Source organism: Ciconia boyciana, chromosome 5, assembly GCF_034638445.1.
Source record: "Ciconia boyciana chromosome 5, ASM3463844v1, whole genome shotgun sequence".
Lineage (NCBI taxonomy): Eukaryota > Metazoa > Chordata > Aves > Ciconiiformes > Ciconiidae > Ciconia > Ciconia boyciana.
Window position 1 is genome coordinate 963,637 of NC_132938.1, and position 19,215 is coordinate 982,851.

Sequence of the window (19,215 nt, forward strand, 5' to 3'; positions counted from 1 at the left end):
CTGCAAGCAACTGTCTGGTTTATTTGGTGGGAAGGTTGGGGCAGTTGTGGTGAGGCTCTTTTTCAAGGAGCTCTTACATTCATTTCATTTCTTCCACTTTGTGCTCTCAACTAAAGGGGCCCATCCAAGTTTTAAGCAGATTAATTGCAACCTACCTGGGCACAAAAACACATTGACTTTGAGTTGGAGGTCTTTGGACATCTGGCATCTGGCAGTGGTGGGTGCATGCTGCTCGCAGGGCTAGAAGTAGCTGGTCCTATAGGATAATCCCAGAAATAACCCTGTGTCTGTGAGATATGGGTGATGCTTGCACATATCTCTCTGAATAATTGAGACCCTGTTTCTGCAAGGTGCAGCTGAAGTCTCCAAGTTTACCGGCTCTGGCACTGAATGTAACAACAAACCTGACATCTGGAAGAGTTTTTTCTATAACTGATCAGCTGGTGGCATCCTAGAAATCATACTAGAGATAGGTCTTCAGGAGCGACATGAGGAAGAGGGAGGTTTGGGGTCTTAAACCCACCTAGAGAGAAAAGTGAAAAGGCATTTGAGGGAAAAGCAGGGAAGAAGGGCCTGTAACTCACAGCTTGTTTTTTCTGTTGCTGAGTGGAGCCGAGAATAAATTCCTTCCTCCCTGATGTTGAGGCTTTCCCAGCTCCATCTGGTTTCATTGATTCTGGTTACTTTCTCTGCAAATTCATTATAGTGTCCTGACATCTTCCTGGTACTGACAGCTCCAACCTGCAATGGGCCAGACCCGCACCTGGGGCAGATCAGCTGGTGCATTCCTCTGCACCCAGCAGATTCACACCAGCTGGGAATGAGGAGCCGGTGCCAGCGGTGGGGTGCATGGGGACATCCCCGTTGCAATTGATTTTGCATGGGGGTGGCTCATGCCGTGCAGTGACGGCTCCCAGCGCGCTGCTCTAAATCAGCTGAGAGCTTGTGGGCAGCCTGGGCTTCGTGTATTTGTCAGACAGGGCAAGAGTTTACCCTGGAGGTAAGTGTGTGGCCTCTCTGTTGTTTAATTTTTATTAAAAAAAGAGCCAGGCGTGTGAGGTTTCTGCAACTGGGTCCCTGTATCCTCCCCTTGTTCTGTTACGGTTGTCACTGAACCTCCAGGGTGTACGAAGAAATCTCTGTGCTCCGGTTGGTTTTAGTATGAAATTTTGAGTATCAAGCACTGATTTTTGTTAAAACCAGTTAATATTTTATTAGATTGAAATTTTCATTCCTCTTTGGTGTCGGCAAGCTAAAAAAAAGGCTATTGCCTTTTAATTTTGGACTTTTTCCTCTCCTGTTTCCTGTCCTTTACCATGTCCTTTCCCATTTTTCTTGGTGACAACAGAAAGCAAAGCAAAACACAAAATGTTCCTTTTCCTTCCACATTTAGCCAAAATACAACATCTTGAATTGGCTCCAAGTACATTTTTTTTTTTCAGAGGAAGGCAGAGTTAGACAAGGCAGTCATATATTATGTATTTTAACGGGACTGCAACAAGCAGATACAACAACACCACAGTCTTCTGTAAGAGGACAGGGGCAGCAGTCATGACCTGGGATGCACTGGCAGCCTCTGTGATATTCAGAGAGGAGTTACTGTTGTGAATTTTGCTTTCCAATGGATGCATGGAGAGGGATGAGCAAAGCATGACTGTGTTGAGAACCGAAGGTTCAACAGTGCTGTTCACAAACTGGCCAGGACTGGGACCCCAAGGCTTGGAGCTCCCTACAGGGCAGCGGGGTGGCCCCCTGTCCCTGGAAAAGCCTGATAAACTCTGCTGGAAGGAAAGCATGGGAGACTGAGGAAATAGCATTGCAGCGAGTGATTCCAGGGACTGAAATGAGAGTATGTGCCCCAAGGCAAATATTATGACTATTTCACATTTATGGTGTGGTGACGCCTGGAGTCTTCCTCCAGGTATTGGCAAGGCTGTGCCCGAAAGTGCAGCAGATGCTGTACACTTGGGATTTTGCTCAGCTACCATCCTGATCAGGGGAAGATGCAGAAAACCAAGTGCCATCAGACCTGCGATGCAATTGTTGGCGTTGGCAACAGCAGGGAGATCAAAGAGGCGAGTAAAAGTGCAATAATGAGCGCTCTGAGCTGTCTCCTTATTACAAATAGATGAAATGACCCAATGGGATGAGGTTCAGAGAAGCAGTTTCTCAACACCTTGAAGGATGGCCCTGCAGAACAGCCTGTCCTGGCTCCTGCAGGAGAAGAGGCTCTTCTTGGCTGACCTCTGAGGGGGTCTCCTTTGTGGCCGGGCTCCCCAGTTGCTGTGGGATGAGGGACCTGATGCTCTCCCACTTGCACATGCTGAAACGGGTCAGGCTTGCTTGGGTGTGAACACGCTGGGGCCTCTCTGCCTCCCCAAAAAAGCGGGGTTGCTCCTTACTTTGTATTCCATTGCACATAAGCAACGCAGAAGAAATGCAGCCCTGTCAACACTTTCCTAGTGATATGAGCTTGTTTTTTTTTCCTGCCTCCCCTGCTGCATTATTCACGACCGTAAAATATTCACCAGCCTCCCCTCTCCCCCTCCAACACTGCAAAACAAACCCCCAAACAATAATTCAAGCCCCCTTCCTTCCCATGTCTTGCAAAAGGCTAGGAAATAAATTTCTTGCCTTGGGTTGTTTTTATAGTGAACTTTCGTAGCCAGATTTAATCATGGAGGCAAATTTCACACTGCCTTGAAATGGACCCATAAACTTAGTTCAGCATCAAATTCCTCCTTCCCTAGCCTGCCCTTACAGCTCAGCTCTGCCGTGTCCCCAGCTTCACGGGGCTCCGAGGAGGAAAGCTTCGCCACCAGCCAAACCACATTTACAGTGTTTTTCCACAAGAAAGGCCAAAGCTGTACAGATCGTACTAGCGTTGTACGAGCTCCACATTGCCACCCGGAAAGGGTTGAAGCCTGCCTGAGTCATCCTGCATCAGGCAGGGAGTCCCCGGGAAGCCAGGGCATTGCTCTCAGGGGTAGAAGTGGTGCTGGGGAGGCAGAGGGATGCAGGGAGCATCCACTTGGCCAGGGTGTGGGTTTTGTTCGCTTTGAGTGTGGGCAAGTCAGTGGGCATTGCAATGGGAAGGAGGGAAGGTAGAAACCCAAAGTCCTGTACGTTTGCCAGCAATTGCATGGTCAGTCCCAGGGGACACTTATCCAGTTGTGTTTTATTGCGTGGGAGATGACCATAAGGCACTGCAGCACCCGCTGGCTCTGGCCTGGGTTCAAGATGCTCTTCTCCTGTCCCAGGAGAGCTCAGCCAGCACCACAGATGGGGAAGGAGCCCACCAAGGGGAGGGGGATTGCTGCAGCATACTGGGGAAATAGTTTAGGTCTCACAACAGCCTGCTCCTTTTCCTGGTTCCTGCTGTTTCCCCATCAGGGCACTCATGGGATTGGGTCTTCCGGCAGGCAGTACCTTCGCCAGAGAGCAGAGCTGCCATCACTGCACCTCCCGTTCAGAGGGGCTGCTCCAAGTGCTAGGGTTTGCTCATGTTCGACTCCAGGTGGATGGGATGGTGCAAAGAGAAGGTCCAACGTGCGCGTGGAGACGTGCTTCAACCCAGGCAGCAGCATAGCAATGCTCTTGGAGCACGGACACATCTGACGAATGCAGATGTGGTGAAATCAGCCTCTGAGCCAGGGACATTAGTTATCACCGGAGAGGAAGAGGTACCTGTAGGACATGTTTCATCCTCTCCCAAGCTGAGCATAGATGGGGGTGTCTGAATTGCCCCAGCAAGGGGCAATCAGAAGGAGCCTGTGGTGTTTCGCTGTGGTGCACACCATGGGAGATGGTCTTCCTCCATCTTGCAGACCCCAGATGAACCTTTCCAACCCATGGTGAGGTCATTTGGCCACCGCCTTCTTTAGGCACGGGTACGTGGTTCCTGGGGGCTTTCTCCTCTAGATGACTAACAGCCCTTCTGCGGTGCAGGACACAACCAATATATGGGAAAGGGAAGAATCACCATAAGCTCTTTCCCTTTTTAGCAGTTTTAATTTAAAATGACTTATCAGCTGGGAAAACGTGCCCCCCCGGCCTTGGATAAACATACATTTTAATACATTGCAATGAGCAGAGGAGGAGAGATGGAAGTTTCCATTGACTTTATTTTATTTATCTAGATTATAAAATATTTAAAATGCATAAATAAAATGCTCCATTGCAAAAATGCTGGCGTGTTTTTCCAAAGCAAGGTGGGGAATGGAGCTAAATTGAAATATAACCGCCCAGGGTGATCTTTTAAAGTGAAACCAGTTTCAATGGGATTTAAGTGCCCACAGTCTCCCTGCTTGAATATTTATGTTCTTATGGAGTGTGACACATTCTTTTTTTCCCCCCTTTTTTTAATATTGCACGATATAATGAATCAGAGTCTTGTAGCCACCACAGTGAATTTATGGTGCTACGTATGTGTCATGAATAATGCTGAAGTTTCCTGGTTTTAATTAAATCTGTTCCGTTTATGATACTGCCATGTTGCAAGAGCGCGGCAGGAGGCATTGCCCACAGGACACACCTCTGAGCCTGTGCTGTCAGTAGACACCAGTCATGACTGCCTCCTCTTTGCAAGCGTTGGCTGGAGCCAGAAATAACAAGACCTCTGCTTTGTGTGTGTCTCTGTCTCTCTCCTTCTGGCCTAACACTTCTTAGTCCTAACTTTCAGGCATCTTGTGGCATCCCAAAAGTGGTATTAGATCCCTGTTGGGACATATTACCGGTTGCAACCACATAAACAGCGAATTTTGTGGCATGGGCACATATCCACCATATATTATAATGATGTGGCTGCAAGCTCATTGTCACAGTAATGGGATTCAAACCCTCCTTGTTAGAGAAGTCTAACTTAAATGTTCCCCTCCGCTGGCTTTTTGGGGAGTGTTGGTCTGACTATCCAGAAGGCAGACCATCTGCCTTGCTGTTGACCTATCCACTGTAGTAACCAGGCCACTGCAGTTGCAAACTTCTCATGGGTGAGTGTTTTGGAAATCATCTCCTCTCCAGAAACCAGAAATCGCTGCCTCATCCTATTGCTGAGCTCCCATGCGAATGCTGTCTCCCAGGCAGCGGCTATTCCTTATTACCGTGGCTGGGTTGCAGAACTGATGGATGGTAGCTCCTGCACTGCACGAGGGCTTGGTAAATGATGATAATTGCAAGGAATGCTCATGGTGTAATTTTCATTCTAGGTGCTTTGCAAATAGGCTTCTGGGACTGCTGCAAAACCTTTCCACAGGCTGTCAATGCAGCTTTAGTGGCAGGGAATTGCCCATCTAATAGAAATGAGAAGGCTGTATAGGCAATGAGAGATCTCACGTTATAAGGACTGAAATCAGGTGTCACAGTGCCACCGCTCGATTGGTTGGACAAGGAGCCAGGCTCTGGTCATCATGGCTTGCTGGTGCTCTGAATCTCTCCCTTCTTGAACTTGGATATAGTAATAGATATGTCAAGCACATTATGCAGCTTGGTAGCAGCCCGGTGTAATATTAGCAGCAGATTTACTGGGATACCACGTCCAACTCTAGCATTCACCTGTCCTGAGAATGAAAACCTGGGAGATGTGCAGGAAAGATGAACAAAGTCATTTGAGAACTGAGGGACCCACCACACAGTGAGCTGCTAGAAAGCACCGGTCTCTTTCTTTACATATTCATGTTTAGTAAGTAAACTCGGGAGCCACAGGTTACCTACGAGTGGTAGAGCTGTTTTCTGGTCTTGAGCTGACCAACTGCACACAAACTGCTTACAATAGACCCGGCAGCAGGTCAGAGTAATGGTGGATCCAGACTTGTGCAGGGCTCTGGATGCTGGCAGAGCTGGGATGAGAGATGGGCAGAAGGGGAAGGGATGTATTTGAATTGCCTACCATAAGTGTTAATTTAAGTGTTATTCCTATATTTTCCCATTAATTAAGAGGGAGGTGAAGTTTGGCAGCGCTGGCACTCAACACTTGTTGCTCTCTTCACCTTGGAGAGTCACCCTCATCTAAATCACGTGAATATGATGCTGTCACTCCAAAATACCCTGTTTGCAAGCTCATGGTGCCTGTTTGCTAAAATATTGTCACTAAATTAAGGCACAGATTGATACCAACTCAACTTCCAGAATAATCTTGGCTTTTCTACTGAGCATCCTTGTCCAAGAACTGGTCAGAGCCAGCGCTGTCCTCCTGTGGCTCTGGCCCTGCAGAAGTGGAGCAGGACACACTGAGGGTGGTTACGTTGCAGGATTTCTACTGCTGTGAGATGAGAGTAGCCAGGCTCTGCCCGCTTCTACTAATGAGCATTTTATTTTTCCTTGGTTTCTTTTCTGGTGCGATTTTAGGAGCACTTCTGGAGCTTGGACAAGACAGAAAATAAGATTCCACCGCAGCTTATCTTCCAGATCTGGGACAATGACAAGTTCTCTTTTGATGACTATTTGGGTAAGTCAGGAGAGTTTTTTGGCTCCATTCCTGCTGATGCAGACAGAAAGGAAAAAGTTATTGCATCCTTTCAGGATATGAAGAAAGTGTAACAAGACCAGTTTAAGCCACTGAACAGGGTTCAGTGTCAGCGTAAGCTCAGGACTGATGATAAGTGGTTTGTATTAGGCAGATTTCCAGTCTCAGCCTGCAGCAGCCTGTTCCTGGGCTGACATTATGTTGAGGGCATCATCAATCCAACAGGCCATCACCTTCCAGAAAGGCCCCAGTTCTCCGTGACTCAGCTGCGTCTGTGCTGTAATGTGCTCATCAGGCCTAACCATGTATTTGAGCTGAGACCACCAGGCAGGATCATTGGACGTGACTTGCCTTACCTGGGATGTTTAGACGTGAACACAGCTTGATCCAACACTTGCCTTTTTCAGTGCTAGCCTCCTTAGTCATCCTCAGAAATCTAGGTTTAGGTCAAGAAAAAAATAAAACAAAAACGTCTAATAAGAAAGATAGCAGAGCCATGCAGCAGATTATCTGTGCAGAAGCTGGAGGCTCCAGCACTACAGGTTTTTTGGTTGGATCTTGTTCTACCTTTCTTTTTGCCACTAAAAAAATTGCAAACATCAAAAGATTCACTGAGGAAATATGTGATCAGGATCCTTTTAAATCCTGTCTTTGATTAATTACGTAGGCTGAGTGCCAAAATAACCTCTTCTGGCTCTGCACTTCACAAGCTTTTGACTGCCAACATTATCTTTTTTGCAAATTCCAACAAATAAAAGTGGTATTTGGCTTTTGTAAAGCACTTTTCATCAATGGACCTCAAAAGTGTTTCACAACAAACCTGATCTGTGCTGTTATTGTCACTGGTTGCAAGAATCTGTGGCACAGAAAAGCTACAAATACAAGCACGAAACTGAATGTGAGTCATCCACAGCAGTGTAAAAAGCTGCTGTCCCTCAGCTGAGCCACAGGACAAGACCCTGTGGCCGGATGCCATGGTCAGGGCAAGAAATGCAGTCTTGGGCTGCAAATTTTACAAACTGGACCAGCTTTTGTCAGCTGGATGTTTTCCAGTTCTTGGCCATTCCCAACCATACGGTAAATTAGTGTAGCAGTGTAAATTAAATACAGGCACTTTCAACTAACGCTTGGAGAACTAAGCTCAGATTTCCTAAAGGCTAGATAAATGTGCTAATTACTGGATCACTCTGTGAAGGAAGCTATTGATTTTGTGGGATAGCCTTCATATTTAGTCTGCTGCAATTACTGACCTGGTTGGGGCAATAAAATAACTTAATTGGAGATCTGCAAGCCTCCTGCCCAATGCTCTTATATTAACTGGGCTGTGGGTGTGTACAATTTGAGTTTCACCTAAATCTCTTAGTCTTCAATAAAAATCTCAGCCTGCCTGGTTGACTTCAGTGCAAATCATCCAACGTTATAGCTGTGTAAGTCAGCGGGTATTTTGCAACCTCTTCCAGAAGGACTTCATGGCTCGGGTCTTCCTAAGCACGATGATGATGCCAAGAGCTCAATTCCTAGGAAGAGCCACTGGCTAAAACTAGCGCTGTGCTTGGAAATAGGGCTACACTTGAGCCTGCTCTCTCCCTTGCTGTGTGGGTGTCTGCCCAAGCTCCCTGAGGTCAGGAGGGTGCCACAGTGAATATTTTGTCAGGGAAACAGTCTGTGTTTTAAGGACCTGTTACACCAAGATGTATTCCCAGTAACGTTCCTCCTTGCAGGCTCCATTCAGATGGATCTCAACAGGATGCCCAAGCCTGCCAAGACCGCTGAGAAGTGCTCCTTAGAGCTAGCAGATGAGACCTTGTCTTCAAGTCGCTTTGTGTCACTCTTTGAGCAGAAAACTGTCAAGGGATGGTGGCCTTGTGTTGCTGAGCAGGATCAAAAGAAGATACTGGCGGTAAGGTGGCCTCTTCACATGTTCTCTTGGGGGACTCACTCAAAGCATTGAGGAGGGATGTGGCTGGGCCAAGCACATGCTGGATGCCATGGTCAGGGCAAGAAATGCAGTCTTGGGCTGCAAATTTTACAAATGGACCGGCTTTTGTCAGCTGGATGTTTTCCAGGATTTGTCCAGCACTATGCAAATGCCTCAGAATAAATAATTTGTTCTGTGGGATTTTTGCTGTGGTTTTTGAAACATGCCACCTAATTTGACTCTGTATCATAGCTATTCTTAATGATATTGTGTTGTGACCAAGTACCAGGGAAAGGTTGCAGCTGTCAGACTGATATATTTAAGTGCAAGTGTCTGGGCTCCTGTTCAAGTCTTTGGCAACTGTTCAATACAGGTAAAGGAGTCCAGGCAGTGAATGAAGTCATTCAACAAAAGATCCCTGAGTTGGTTGCCTAAAGTCAGGTGTCAGTGACATTTGAGATGTCCTGGAGTATCTGCTGAGAACATTGTAGGGGGCAGGTGAGGGATCTGTATGAAATCCACTCTTACTGGGTTCCTCATGGTCCTTGTTGGTAGTGGTTGGGTTACGCTCAAAGTAGTTTTTCTTTCCCCAATCAGTATTATGCATCATACATTCATTTCTCACCTCTCCCTTTGCTTTTTTGTTTTGTTTTGTCTTGTTTATAAGTTTGTTTTTAACCCACACAGGGCAAATTGGAAATGACTTTGGAAATTGTGGCGGAACAAGAGCATGAAGAGCGGCCAGCTGGCATGGGTCGGGATGAGCCCAATATGAACCCCAAGCTGGAGGACCCCAAGTAAGAGCACCTTGAAGGAAAAAGTAACCACTGGGGCATAGAGTTCTCAAGGAGCCAATGGAGAATCTGGGTTCCCCGTTTGAGGTCTGCCATCTGCAACGGGCTTGCTCCCGTCTAGGCTCCGATTCTGGCTGGTTGAAGCTCAGACTGTATGAGCTGAGACTATGCAGGGTGTCTGGGAGGCTGGTCTGGACCACCAAGGAGGGCATTTGACGTGGTCCACCCAGAGGGATGTGGGCTTGCAGGGTGAGCAGCCAGCCTGTTACAGCAGGGTGTGCTCATGGGGTTGGGGATCCAGGAGGGTGAAACTACTGGGAAACTCAGGAATGACCTCAACTTTGTTTGGCTCCAGGCGCCCGGAGACCTCCTTCCTGTGGTTCACCTCCCCGTACAAGACCCTGAAGTACATCCTGTGGCGGCGGTACAAGTGGGTGGTTATCCTGGCCATCGTGCTCTTCGTTTTGCTGCTCTTCCTGGGGATCTTCATCTATGCCTTCCCGGTACGATGGGTGCAGGAGAGGACGGGGGGCTGACCAAGGTCTTAGGTGTTTCCCCAGGTCTCTGTGGCTGACCAACCTCTGTGCTGACAGAGATGGTCCCAGTGCACGTGGCTGCAAAGTGCCATGCTGGTCCCTGAGGAACAACCTGGTGGACCATGATGGGTCAAAAAGAGAGTCTGTGTTTCTGGTCTCTGCTGCAGACTCACTGCAAGGTGCTCACTTCTTTGTGCCCGTGTTTCAATTCGTGTCTAACGATGCTGAGGTTAATTGTTTTCAAAGAAAGAGGTTCGAGCAGCTGATGTCGGACCTGTTGCAGGGCTGGCGAGAAAATCCCCGACAAACACGCAGCCTCGTTAGCAATGCAGCCATTTTACAGGGCTGAGCAGTGGCAAAAAATGCATCGGTCTGTAATTGTTTAAAGATGCAGGGGAGTTTATAGGCATTCGGGCAGCCCCGTCTTTCGTTATCAAGGCTTGGAGCACTTTATACCAACGTAATGTCTGAAATGAGGGGGAGAGTTTTCACCTCATTAATCAAGAAAGTGGCTTTTTCTTGCCTTGCTGTCAGTTCCACTGGCAAAACAAAATAAATAAATAATGGAGCCCTGGCCTTCCAGTTTGGCTTGGGGTGGGTTTTTGTATCCTCCTCTGTTTCTACAACACTGGAATAATTCATGCTGGCTCTTGGATGCCATTTCCCGTCCTCCCAGACTGATAAGAAAAATGACCCGCCTCTCTCTTTCCAGCACTTAACAAATTCTGCTTCTTGTATATGATTTTTTTTTTTAAGAAAAGAACTCATTGGGGTAATTTATAACTTCATGTGAGAGAACGTGGCTGCCTTTTGCAGATGGCTTTGTGTGCTTGCAATGTGCAACCGAAAAGCGAGGTGTGGAATTTCTCCTAGCCATCGTAATCACTTTCAGATGATTTGAAGTTGTGCATGCTTGGTTGTTCCCATCGAGAAAAAAGGGGATGGGATTAGATCATGGCTCTCTCCGTCTTTCTATCCTTGTATCCATGGGAAGGGCTGGGATACTTCTCGTGCTGGAGAAACGATTCCAGAGGTGCTAAGTAGTATGAAGGAGGAAATAATTGTGCAAGTGCAGATTTGTGCTGCATTGCCTCCTCCCCGCCCTGTACTCGGAGCCATTCCTGGAGACTCCCCTTTATGTCAAGTAGCAGAAACCAAGCCTTTTCAACCAAGAAGAACTCAGTGTTTCCCTGAAGATGCAAGTGGCTTTGCATTCGTGCCAGTGGTATCATATAAAAAACAATGTTGAGAGGAGAAAAAGTTTGCAGACTATAAATATTGATTTACACTCATTATTACTTGGGATTTTCCCCTGTTTCCTAGCTAAATGTTGTTGTATTTAATTTCATTTTGGTTGGGTCAATTTTTAGTCATATTTCGAAAAGTAAGGCCATGTTTCATGGAATTTTTCTGCTTTTATGTGTTTGGCCAGCTTCCCCTAGATTTTTGAGGTCACTGGTTCTGTATCTACTTGGAGATTTAGTTCCTTTCTCGTTTCATCAGGTACTAAATTTGGCAATTGTGCCGGTGATGGTTTGCTATGAAGGATGCCCCTGGCATCCTGACCTTTGGCAGAGCTCACCATTACATCCTTGATTAAATGCATGGAAGAACAATCCCTCCTCACTTCTGTTCTGATTTGCGTGCCAGGAGCACCATCAGGTCCTGTTTAAAATAAGGACCTTGCTGCATTTAGTGCTGTATACATAATCTTGCCACTATATGTGCAGTTTCGAGGTCCCACGATGCAGGTAGAGGATTTTTGTGTGTGTCCTGCCCCTCTCATTCTGGAAAAAGGAGTGGCTCGTGGGTGATGGGAGGGAAATCTCAAGGGAATCCCATTAGGGCACGTGGACCATCAGTCTGAGCAGGCAGAGGGTAAGGAACAGGGATGCTAAGAGGTGCATGCAGAGGTGAAGTTACCATTTTCCTGTTTCTGTTGCTGTTTTTGCTATGGCGTTGCATGAAGAGCTCATTCACAGCTTTCTGCTTGTTGGGACCTCCACTGGGATCTCCAGGGTCCTTCCAGTAGCTGGTCCTTGGCTCAACAGGAGCTTTGGGACCTGCCTGCAGCCTGAATGCCCCTGCCTGCAGCCTGAATGCCCGGCCAGCAGCCTGAATATCCCTGCCTGCAGCCTGAATGCCCCTGCCTGCAGCCTGAATGCCCCTGCCTGCAGATTGAATGCCCTGCCTGCATACAGCCTCTCCACCTGGGAGTGTTGTGTACCATGCACCAGACCCTGCCAGAGAAGTCTGAGCCCTGGCTCCAAATCTTATCTTGTTTGGACTCTGCCCGAGACACCAAAGGAGGATATCTTTTACCTGGGAAATGTATATCCACAATATGCCCTGGAAAACTAACGGTCCCATGAGCTAAGCTAACCCTGCATAGGTCACCCTCTATCCCAGACAGACAGGAATCTCACCTGAAAACAAACCCAGGGCATTTCCACTGGCTCTTGGTATACAAATGGGATTTTTTTTGATTTATTTCTATTTCCCATACAGTGCTGAAAGCTTCCAACCACAGTCCCAGCTTTGTGGTCAGAGTAGCTGGAGAGTAAGAGCAAATGTCCCATTTGAAAGCCGTGTGCTTCCACCCGAAATGGTGAAGGGCTGTCTGTGGTTCCCAACAGTAGTGCCCAAAAAACAGTGGTTCAGGCTTTTCAGTGAAAATGAAGAAGCTGATGTCTTGGTCTTGTTCAGAATACCCATCAAGAGATGCTTTACACCCCAGGGAAGTATTTTTCCCATTGAGGTGAGAAACAAAATATTCTGCAAAATATTATATGCAAATATTCTGCAAAATATATATGCCTTTACAGCTACTTCAGGGGATCAGACACCTTTGAAGATGCGGTGCCTTTGTGCTTCCCCCATCCTCAGGACACAGAGTATATGTGATTGATCATGGGCTGGAATAAAGATCTTCCCATTCCTCCTCTCAGGTCTTCTTCAAAGTCTCTCCTTCCCAGGAGATCTTTGTGCAACCAGCAGTTGTTTGCCAGCCAGGGAAGGTGCCATGGCTGCCCTGGTGGGACCTGGGGTCCCTGGAAGGAGCAGGGGGAGACCTGCAGAAGTGGGGAAGGGTGTGGAAGTGCTTTGGGATGAAGAGGAGGTTCATCAGGACCCATGGGGAGCTGGGAGTTCTGCAGTACAGGAAGTTTAGGCACAAGTCCATAAGAAATCAGTCATCATTAGCACAACTGTTTACAGAGCAACTCATTTTAGTGGGTGAGAGGCCATTTCCAACTGAAAAGCCTTTTGGTTTTGGGTGGAAAACTGCATGGTATTGCAAATTTCCATAAAAAAAAGTTGTCTAGCTTTACAAAAATGGGAAAAAATGTTGAAAATTTGATATTCTGAGGTTCTTAATTTTTTTACTTGGGCTCTTCCACCCAGTCTTAGTGTCAGATTACTTGCTGGTTTGCCGAAGCTTTCTTTGCAGAGTGGTTGTCATTATGGTCTGTACAAGCTAGGACACTGGGAACAGCATTCCCTGGATATTTCCTATATGATTTCCTCAGACAGTCCTTAGATTTAAGTTGACATCAGAAGACTCCTTAAACAACAGACGAAAGTATAATGAGATCCAGTAGCTGGATGTTGAAGTTAGAGGAACTATTCCAGTGGAAATAGGATGCTAATTTTTTGAGACGAAGGGTAATTAACCATTGGAACAATTTGCCAAAGGTTGTGGTAAATTCATCGTTGCTCAAGTCATCCACGTATCGAGACTGAATGTCTTTCTACAAGATATGCTCTAGTTCCACCCCATACTCCTGTCCAGCAGTGCTCATTTAGCTCCAAAAAGCTCACTGTGGGGCTTTTTGGAAAGGTCCAGTGACTTTGATGGACTTTTCATCCGACATTGCCATAGCTGAGAAGAGCTCTGCCTTCTGCTTTGGGAATGGTTGAGTGAAAGTCATGGGCTAGACGCAAGGTCAGAAGAAAAGGTTATAAAAGTCCAGCCTGGGCTTCTGCATCCGTAACGTGTAGGGAATACTGCAGTGAGGTTATCTCCCTGAAGCAGTGATTATTGTAAAGATTTTAGTGGCTACCACCATAGAAAAATGTAATGCTACTTCCAGCTGGAGTCAGCTCTGCTTTGCAGCACCATGAAAATGTTTACTACCTTTTAAAGCTCTGTTTGTGTTCTGCAAGCCCAGCGTTGCTTCCATTGCCATTAATTCTAATTACAGTTCACTTTCTGTGCTGATTGATAATCCTGCTTGGCTTTCAACACTTTGTTAATACAAATCCATAGCTGGATTGAAAACTTGCTACCCTCCAGAATGCAACCAGTCAAATCATAAAAAATAGGAGTATTTTGGAGGATAGACTCTGAAAGACAAATGGATGGATAATTAATTTGAAGGTTATATGTCACTGGAGGCTTTTCTAATGACTTCTGGTAAACTGCCCTAACGTGGCTTGCTTGATTTATGGCATTATTAGAAATCCTCAGTTGGCAAACTGCCTTATAATTTGCTACACATTGTAATTTATCAAGTTGCCTTTGGTCAGACTTTACTTCTGTTGTGTTTTGGTTTTTTTTTCTTTTTTTCCCCGTTCCTCCAAAGATCTTGCTGGTAACTGGCATTATACTTTGTTTCCAAAGTTGTTTTTTTAAAGTGACAGAGTGATAGAACATCCTGTACCAATTAAATTCAATATGCTTGGGAGGGACTTCCAAACGGGCTAGTATGTGGTCGCGGGGGTTTGAATCAGAGCTACTTTAAATATAGCTCTTTCCAAATGACCTAAACATGCATCTTCATCTGTATTTTCGTTGTGGTCTTGATAAGCAGCGTTTACACAGCTTATTCTTTTCCACAGCGCTGTCACCTTCTTTCAAGGAAGGAATTGCACGTATAATAGGCTAAAATACTGTGACACCTCATTTTCCATGGCAGCCCCATACTTCACCGTGCAATAACAGGGACAGCAGAGATCCCAGAGAACAGGCACAGGAAGGTCTTGCCTGGGATGTCTGCTCTTAGGAACAAAAACCACACCAAATGTTGATGTTGAAACAGATGGCTGAGGCATTAAAGGATGCAGACAAGGCAGAGAAAAAAAATTCAGCAATAGGTTTGCCTTTGGCAGATTCTTTGGAGATAGTCCGTGGACCTGCGGACCAGGTTTTTACTAAGAAACTAAATCAGGATGGGGCAGGGCTCGAGAACCATCCTCTTGCTGTTCAGACCGACTGATTGCTGGCGTGATCCTGGGTGCAGATTTTGGCCCGTGGAAAGCAGCACTGCCCAGAAAATGTCATGGCACAGCTCGGCAGATGCTCAGAGACCGGGGCCAGGGTGCGTTTCCAAAGGGCCCAACCCAACAGGCAGAGTGGATGAGGTCACCAGTTTTGGGGGTTCGTGGGGAGAAGGAGCCATAAGGATGCGAGGTCAGGGCTTGGGTAGTGAATACAGCCTCAGGGTTTGTGGGGGAGCAGCACAAAGACAGAGTGGAGTGGAAGGGGCACCGGGATCCAGAGGAGAGGGGGAGGCTGGAGCAGCTCAACAAAGAGCTGGACATGTCTCCTCACCTGCAAGAAAGGCATGCGGGCATGGTGGACGGTGCTGGTGGGGAGGTGCCGAAGTTCTTACAAGGGTATGAAGAGGTGGAAATTTATCTTAAAAACTGATGGAAGGAGCAATCAAAGTCCAGGAGTGACTCCTGGTGCTCGCTGCTTGGTGCTTGTGACCAGTAGCCTCTACTGGAAGAAGGCAAGACCCATTTTCCCACGTGTCTTGGGCTTTCTACTGCCCTTGCTAGTGGGAATGCACTTCTTGTTTGCTTGTCTCTGCAGGCTGGGGCTGGGAGCTTGGCTGTCATGCCTGCCCTGTCTGCGGTTCTGTGCCGTACCCCAAAAAATGCTTTAACCTCCACATGCCACCTTGCTGTACCGGCTTCAAATCAGCTTTTCTTTCCCTCGTTTTTCTGTCCCTCTAGAACTATGCTGCTATGAAACTGGTGAAACCTTTCAACTGAAGCTGTGCTGGAAAACGCCTAAAAGGTCTGGTGCCTGCCTGGGGATTTTGGAAAGAAGTTGTGGCCCTGCACTGGATCACATCAGCAGATGGAGATGGAGAAGGAACAGCCTCTCTCAGGCCCTAGGCTGATGCCAAAATGAAGATACAACTTACCCTGATGCAGTATGCAGAATCCCACCTACAGCACTCACCTCGGAAGCAGCACGTAAACAATACCTACTCTGAAATATTTCTTATTTTACTTCCTTGTCTGTTGTCTTTTTTTTTTTTTTGTTAAGCTGCTCTGATTTGTAAAGCTTGAATAGCAGTGCAAAACTGAAAAGGGTGGGGGAGAAAAGGACCTTTTCATATGTAGTCTGTGAGTGTACAGACATGTTGCAGACCTTAGCAGAGGAGTTGCGGGCTGCTGGCGTAAGCAGCGTGAGCAAGCCAAAATCTCTCAGGTTCTGAGCACACTTTTCTTTGCACTCTGAACAAGCCTCAGTTTTCTTTTGCTGTGCAATGTGTATTATCTGGTTTATACATGTATAAAGTCTACTGAAGACGAAATGTGCTGCACAGCCTGAAACCCTGGGCTGATACGTTGCCTTTCCAAAGTGAGCAAAACCCACAAGATACAGGACCCAGGGAAAAGGCTGAGATGCAAAACCTGAGCAGGAGTTGGTGGTAATAGCCAAATCAAAACTCCAATTGAATTTTGCGCTCATGAAGGACTGCACACTCTGGCTCATGTCTTTTGGAGCTTGTTTTCCCTCTAAGCTGCTCTTTCACCTCTACAGTCCCACATGCCTCCCTTCAAAACCAGTGCTGTAATGGCAGAAAGCGGAGTCGGGCTGAGCCCTACCCTGAGAGCAGTCCCAGGAGCAGACCAGTGCATGTGGACTTTGCTTTTCTCCTCTTCTGCTATATGCAACCCCTGCAGCCACACTTGGGTGAATGTGTTAGTATTTTTCTCCTGTGCTCCCGAACATGCTTAAGCAAAACAGTACAAACCAGACTGCGATGTAAGCCACGAAACTCACTGCTGCTGGGTGCTAATGAGGCAGATAACCTGCACCTTTGGAAGCAGGCTTGTTTGCTTTCTGCTTTGCAAACAAATTATTATGAGACATATCCTGCAGGTCTTGCTCAGCCTCCCACAGAGCAAATGGCAGCTGTGACAGGACTGGGATGGCAGTGTTGGGACATTTCTGCTGTTTTCTATTCCCTCCTCCTGTCCGTTTGTCTCTCTGCCGCTGCAATCAGACGAAGGGGTATGGTCTAAGGGGATTTCTAGTGTTTTGTAGTGCTGGCTCATGTCACGAGAGGATGCTAATCAAAACAGCATTAGCCTCAAATTTTCATCCTGCATCCACTCATCCTGCAAGGAACCATCTCCCAGAACAGGGGCATCAAGCATGAAAGCAAATGTCCCTTTGAGAGACAGCTGTCCTGCTGCTCTGACACCGCGTGGCTTTTGCTACGATCACTTTGATGATAAACGGATCTTTCCCCGCTGCTCCTCAGCAGGATGAGATATGTCTTCCTCGGTTTCATTTGTCCCCTGGAGCTGTTGCTACTCAGCATGACATGTGAGAGCAAGTAGCAGTGAAAAGTGATCCTGGGGGCTCAGAGTTTCTCAGGACAAACTGTGCTAATGTAAGCTCCTGCCCTGCTCCAGCAAGCCACTTAAGCCTGTGCTTACCAGAAGGCAGGGAAAAAAGCACACGCCTAATTGCTTTGCTGGATTGGGAGGTAATGCGTTGAGCATTAAATCCCTTGTTATTCAGTACTGTAACAGCACCCAGATTGCACAGCGCAGCTCACTGCCATGTGTGAAGATGGTGTCTTTAACATGGAGAACATGCAGCTATAAAAAACTGTCCTTGCTGCTGAGGTTTGGCTGATCCAGCATCCCTTTCCTAAAAGCTTGAGTGGTGAAGTCGGCTCTGGGCTTGCACGCCTCAGGGTGGGTGTTTCATTTTACCGGCACAGTTAAATGCTTCATTTTTGCATTTGTTCAGTTTTTCCCTAGAAGCCTCCCAACCTCATTCACATCCACACCCCCATTTATTAGCCACTATCAAACTACCAGGTCTTGGTCAAATTTTCCATAATGCTTTCTCCCTGAGGAGCTGATGAGCTGAGGACAAGAGTTGCTTGTGTTTGCACCTTAATGAGTTTTGGGTTTTATATTTTATGAAAATGTTGGTGTGGTTGGTCCTTGTATCTCTTCCACCATGACCCAGCCCTGCTGGGGGGTGTCTGCATATCTTGCTGAGTGCCAGCGTGCCTTGCTTTCCTATCAGCAGTGGGAAATCAGGTCCATTATTTCACTTCCTTGCTTTGGTTTGCAGAGACTGTGAAATTTCCCATCTTGGCATTATTATTTCCATTATTGACCCCTACCTATTTCAGAAACAAAATCTTGGTGCCAAGAGCCCCAAAGAGATGAGTTACCCATGCTTGAGTGCAAAACACTGCTTATATCTGGATGCTCATCACCCATCCTATCACAACAACCGCTATCTATCCCAGCAGAGACAAGCCACACTATCAAAACACATTCGTGTGTTACCTCTCCAGAGCCTCTCCCAGTGAGAAACCATATTTTATTCCCCAGCACTTACTAGCAGCTCTTCCCTGACAAACGAGAACGGGTCATCAGTGATGGGAGAGCAGGATCCAGCGCATCCAATTGCATAAGGATAAGGAAAGGGTTACATCCCTGCATGCAATCCTCCGTGCTCCCAGTCCAGGCTGCAGGGCCAATTTTCATGCCAAGAAGACTCCGTGGAACTGTGGTGGGTAAAAGCAGGTCTGAGCATCTGAAAACACCAACTCAATCCCATTTGCATTGCTGCTTGAACAGCCACATCTGTCTGTTCACCTGACTGTGGGCCCTCTGTAGCTTGGTTATGTCTCTCCACCAAAGCCAGCCAGGAGGTAGGACCTATATAAAGTATTCCCTGTGGCTCCCTGTTATTCAGGGGTTTGAAATGGCTGGAAGATGTATGTATCACCTGTCTATGCCTTATATATAATAATGCAAAATGCACTGTGGTTACAAATGAAATGCTCTGAAACCTTCTTCCTGGTGTGTTTTATTGTGTTGACGGAATTATGGCACCTTCCCTCTTCGGTGTGGGAATGCAAAAATGCAGCTGGAAGGAACTGGATGGGGAAACGGCGGTTGCTGTTGTCCTCTTTTCTCACCTCTCTGCTGCTGTTGCAAGGGAGTAGAAGCAGGAGGAGAGAATGGAAAGTGTGGAGAAGGGAGGACAGATGTGGGACTGGGGTTGCAATGCTCATAGGTAATGCCTCTGCCAGCTGCCTTTTGCACCTGAGACACTGCATTGCAGAATAGTGAAATGACTCAGCTGTGATATGTGCATCCTCCCCAGTGCTCTTGTGAGTGGTTCCCTGATCCGTGACACTGTGCAGGATTTATGTGGGGGGCCCACACATCTCGTCCCATGAGCTGGGAGACCACGCGCACCGGCTCACAAGGCTAATCTGTGATCTGGAG

At 47.0% G+C, this 19,215-nt stretch overlaps 1 protein-coding gene across 8 annotated transcripts in view; it reads left to right on the plus strand.

Moving 5' to 3' along the window:
* The window catches only part of DYSF (dysferlin), a 106,428-nt gene extending 87,659 nt beyond the window's left edge, over positions 1–18,769 (plus strand). For all 8 annotated transcript variants that reach the window (XM_072861216.1, XM_072861219.1, XM_072861223.1 and 5 more), the window contains 5 exons: positions 6,343–6,442; positions 8,182–8,360; positions 9,066–9,175; positions 9,528–9,675; positions 15,667–18,769. In XM_072861216.1, the coding sequence (XP_072717317.1) occupies positions 6,343–6,442; positions 8,182–8,360; positions 9,066–9,175; positions 9,528–9,675; positions 15,667–15,705 (576 nt within the window). In that variant the 3' untranslated portion in view covers positions 15,706–18,769. The remainder of the gene's footprint in view (positions 1–6,342; positions 6,443–8,181; positions 8,361–9,065; positions 9,176–9,527; positions 9,676–15,666) is intronic.
* The last annotated feature ends 446 nt before the right edge of the window (positions 18,770–19,215 follow it).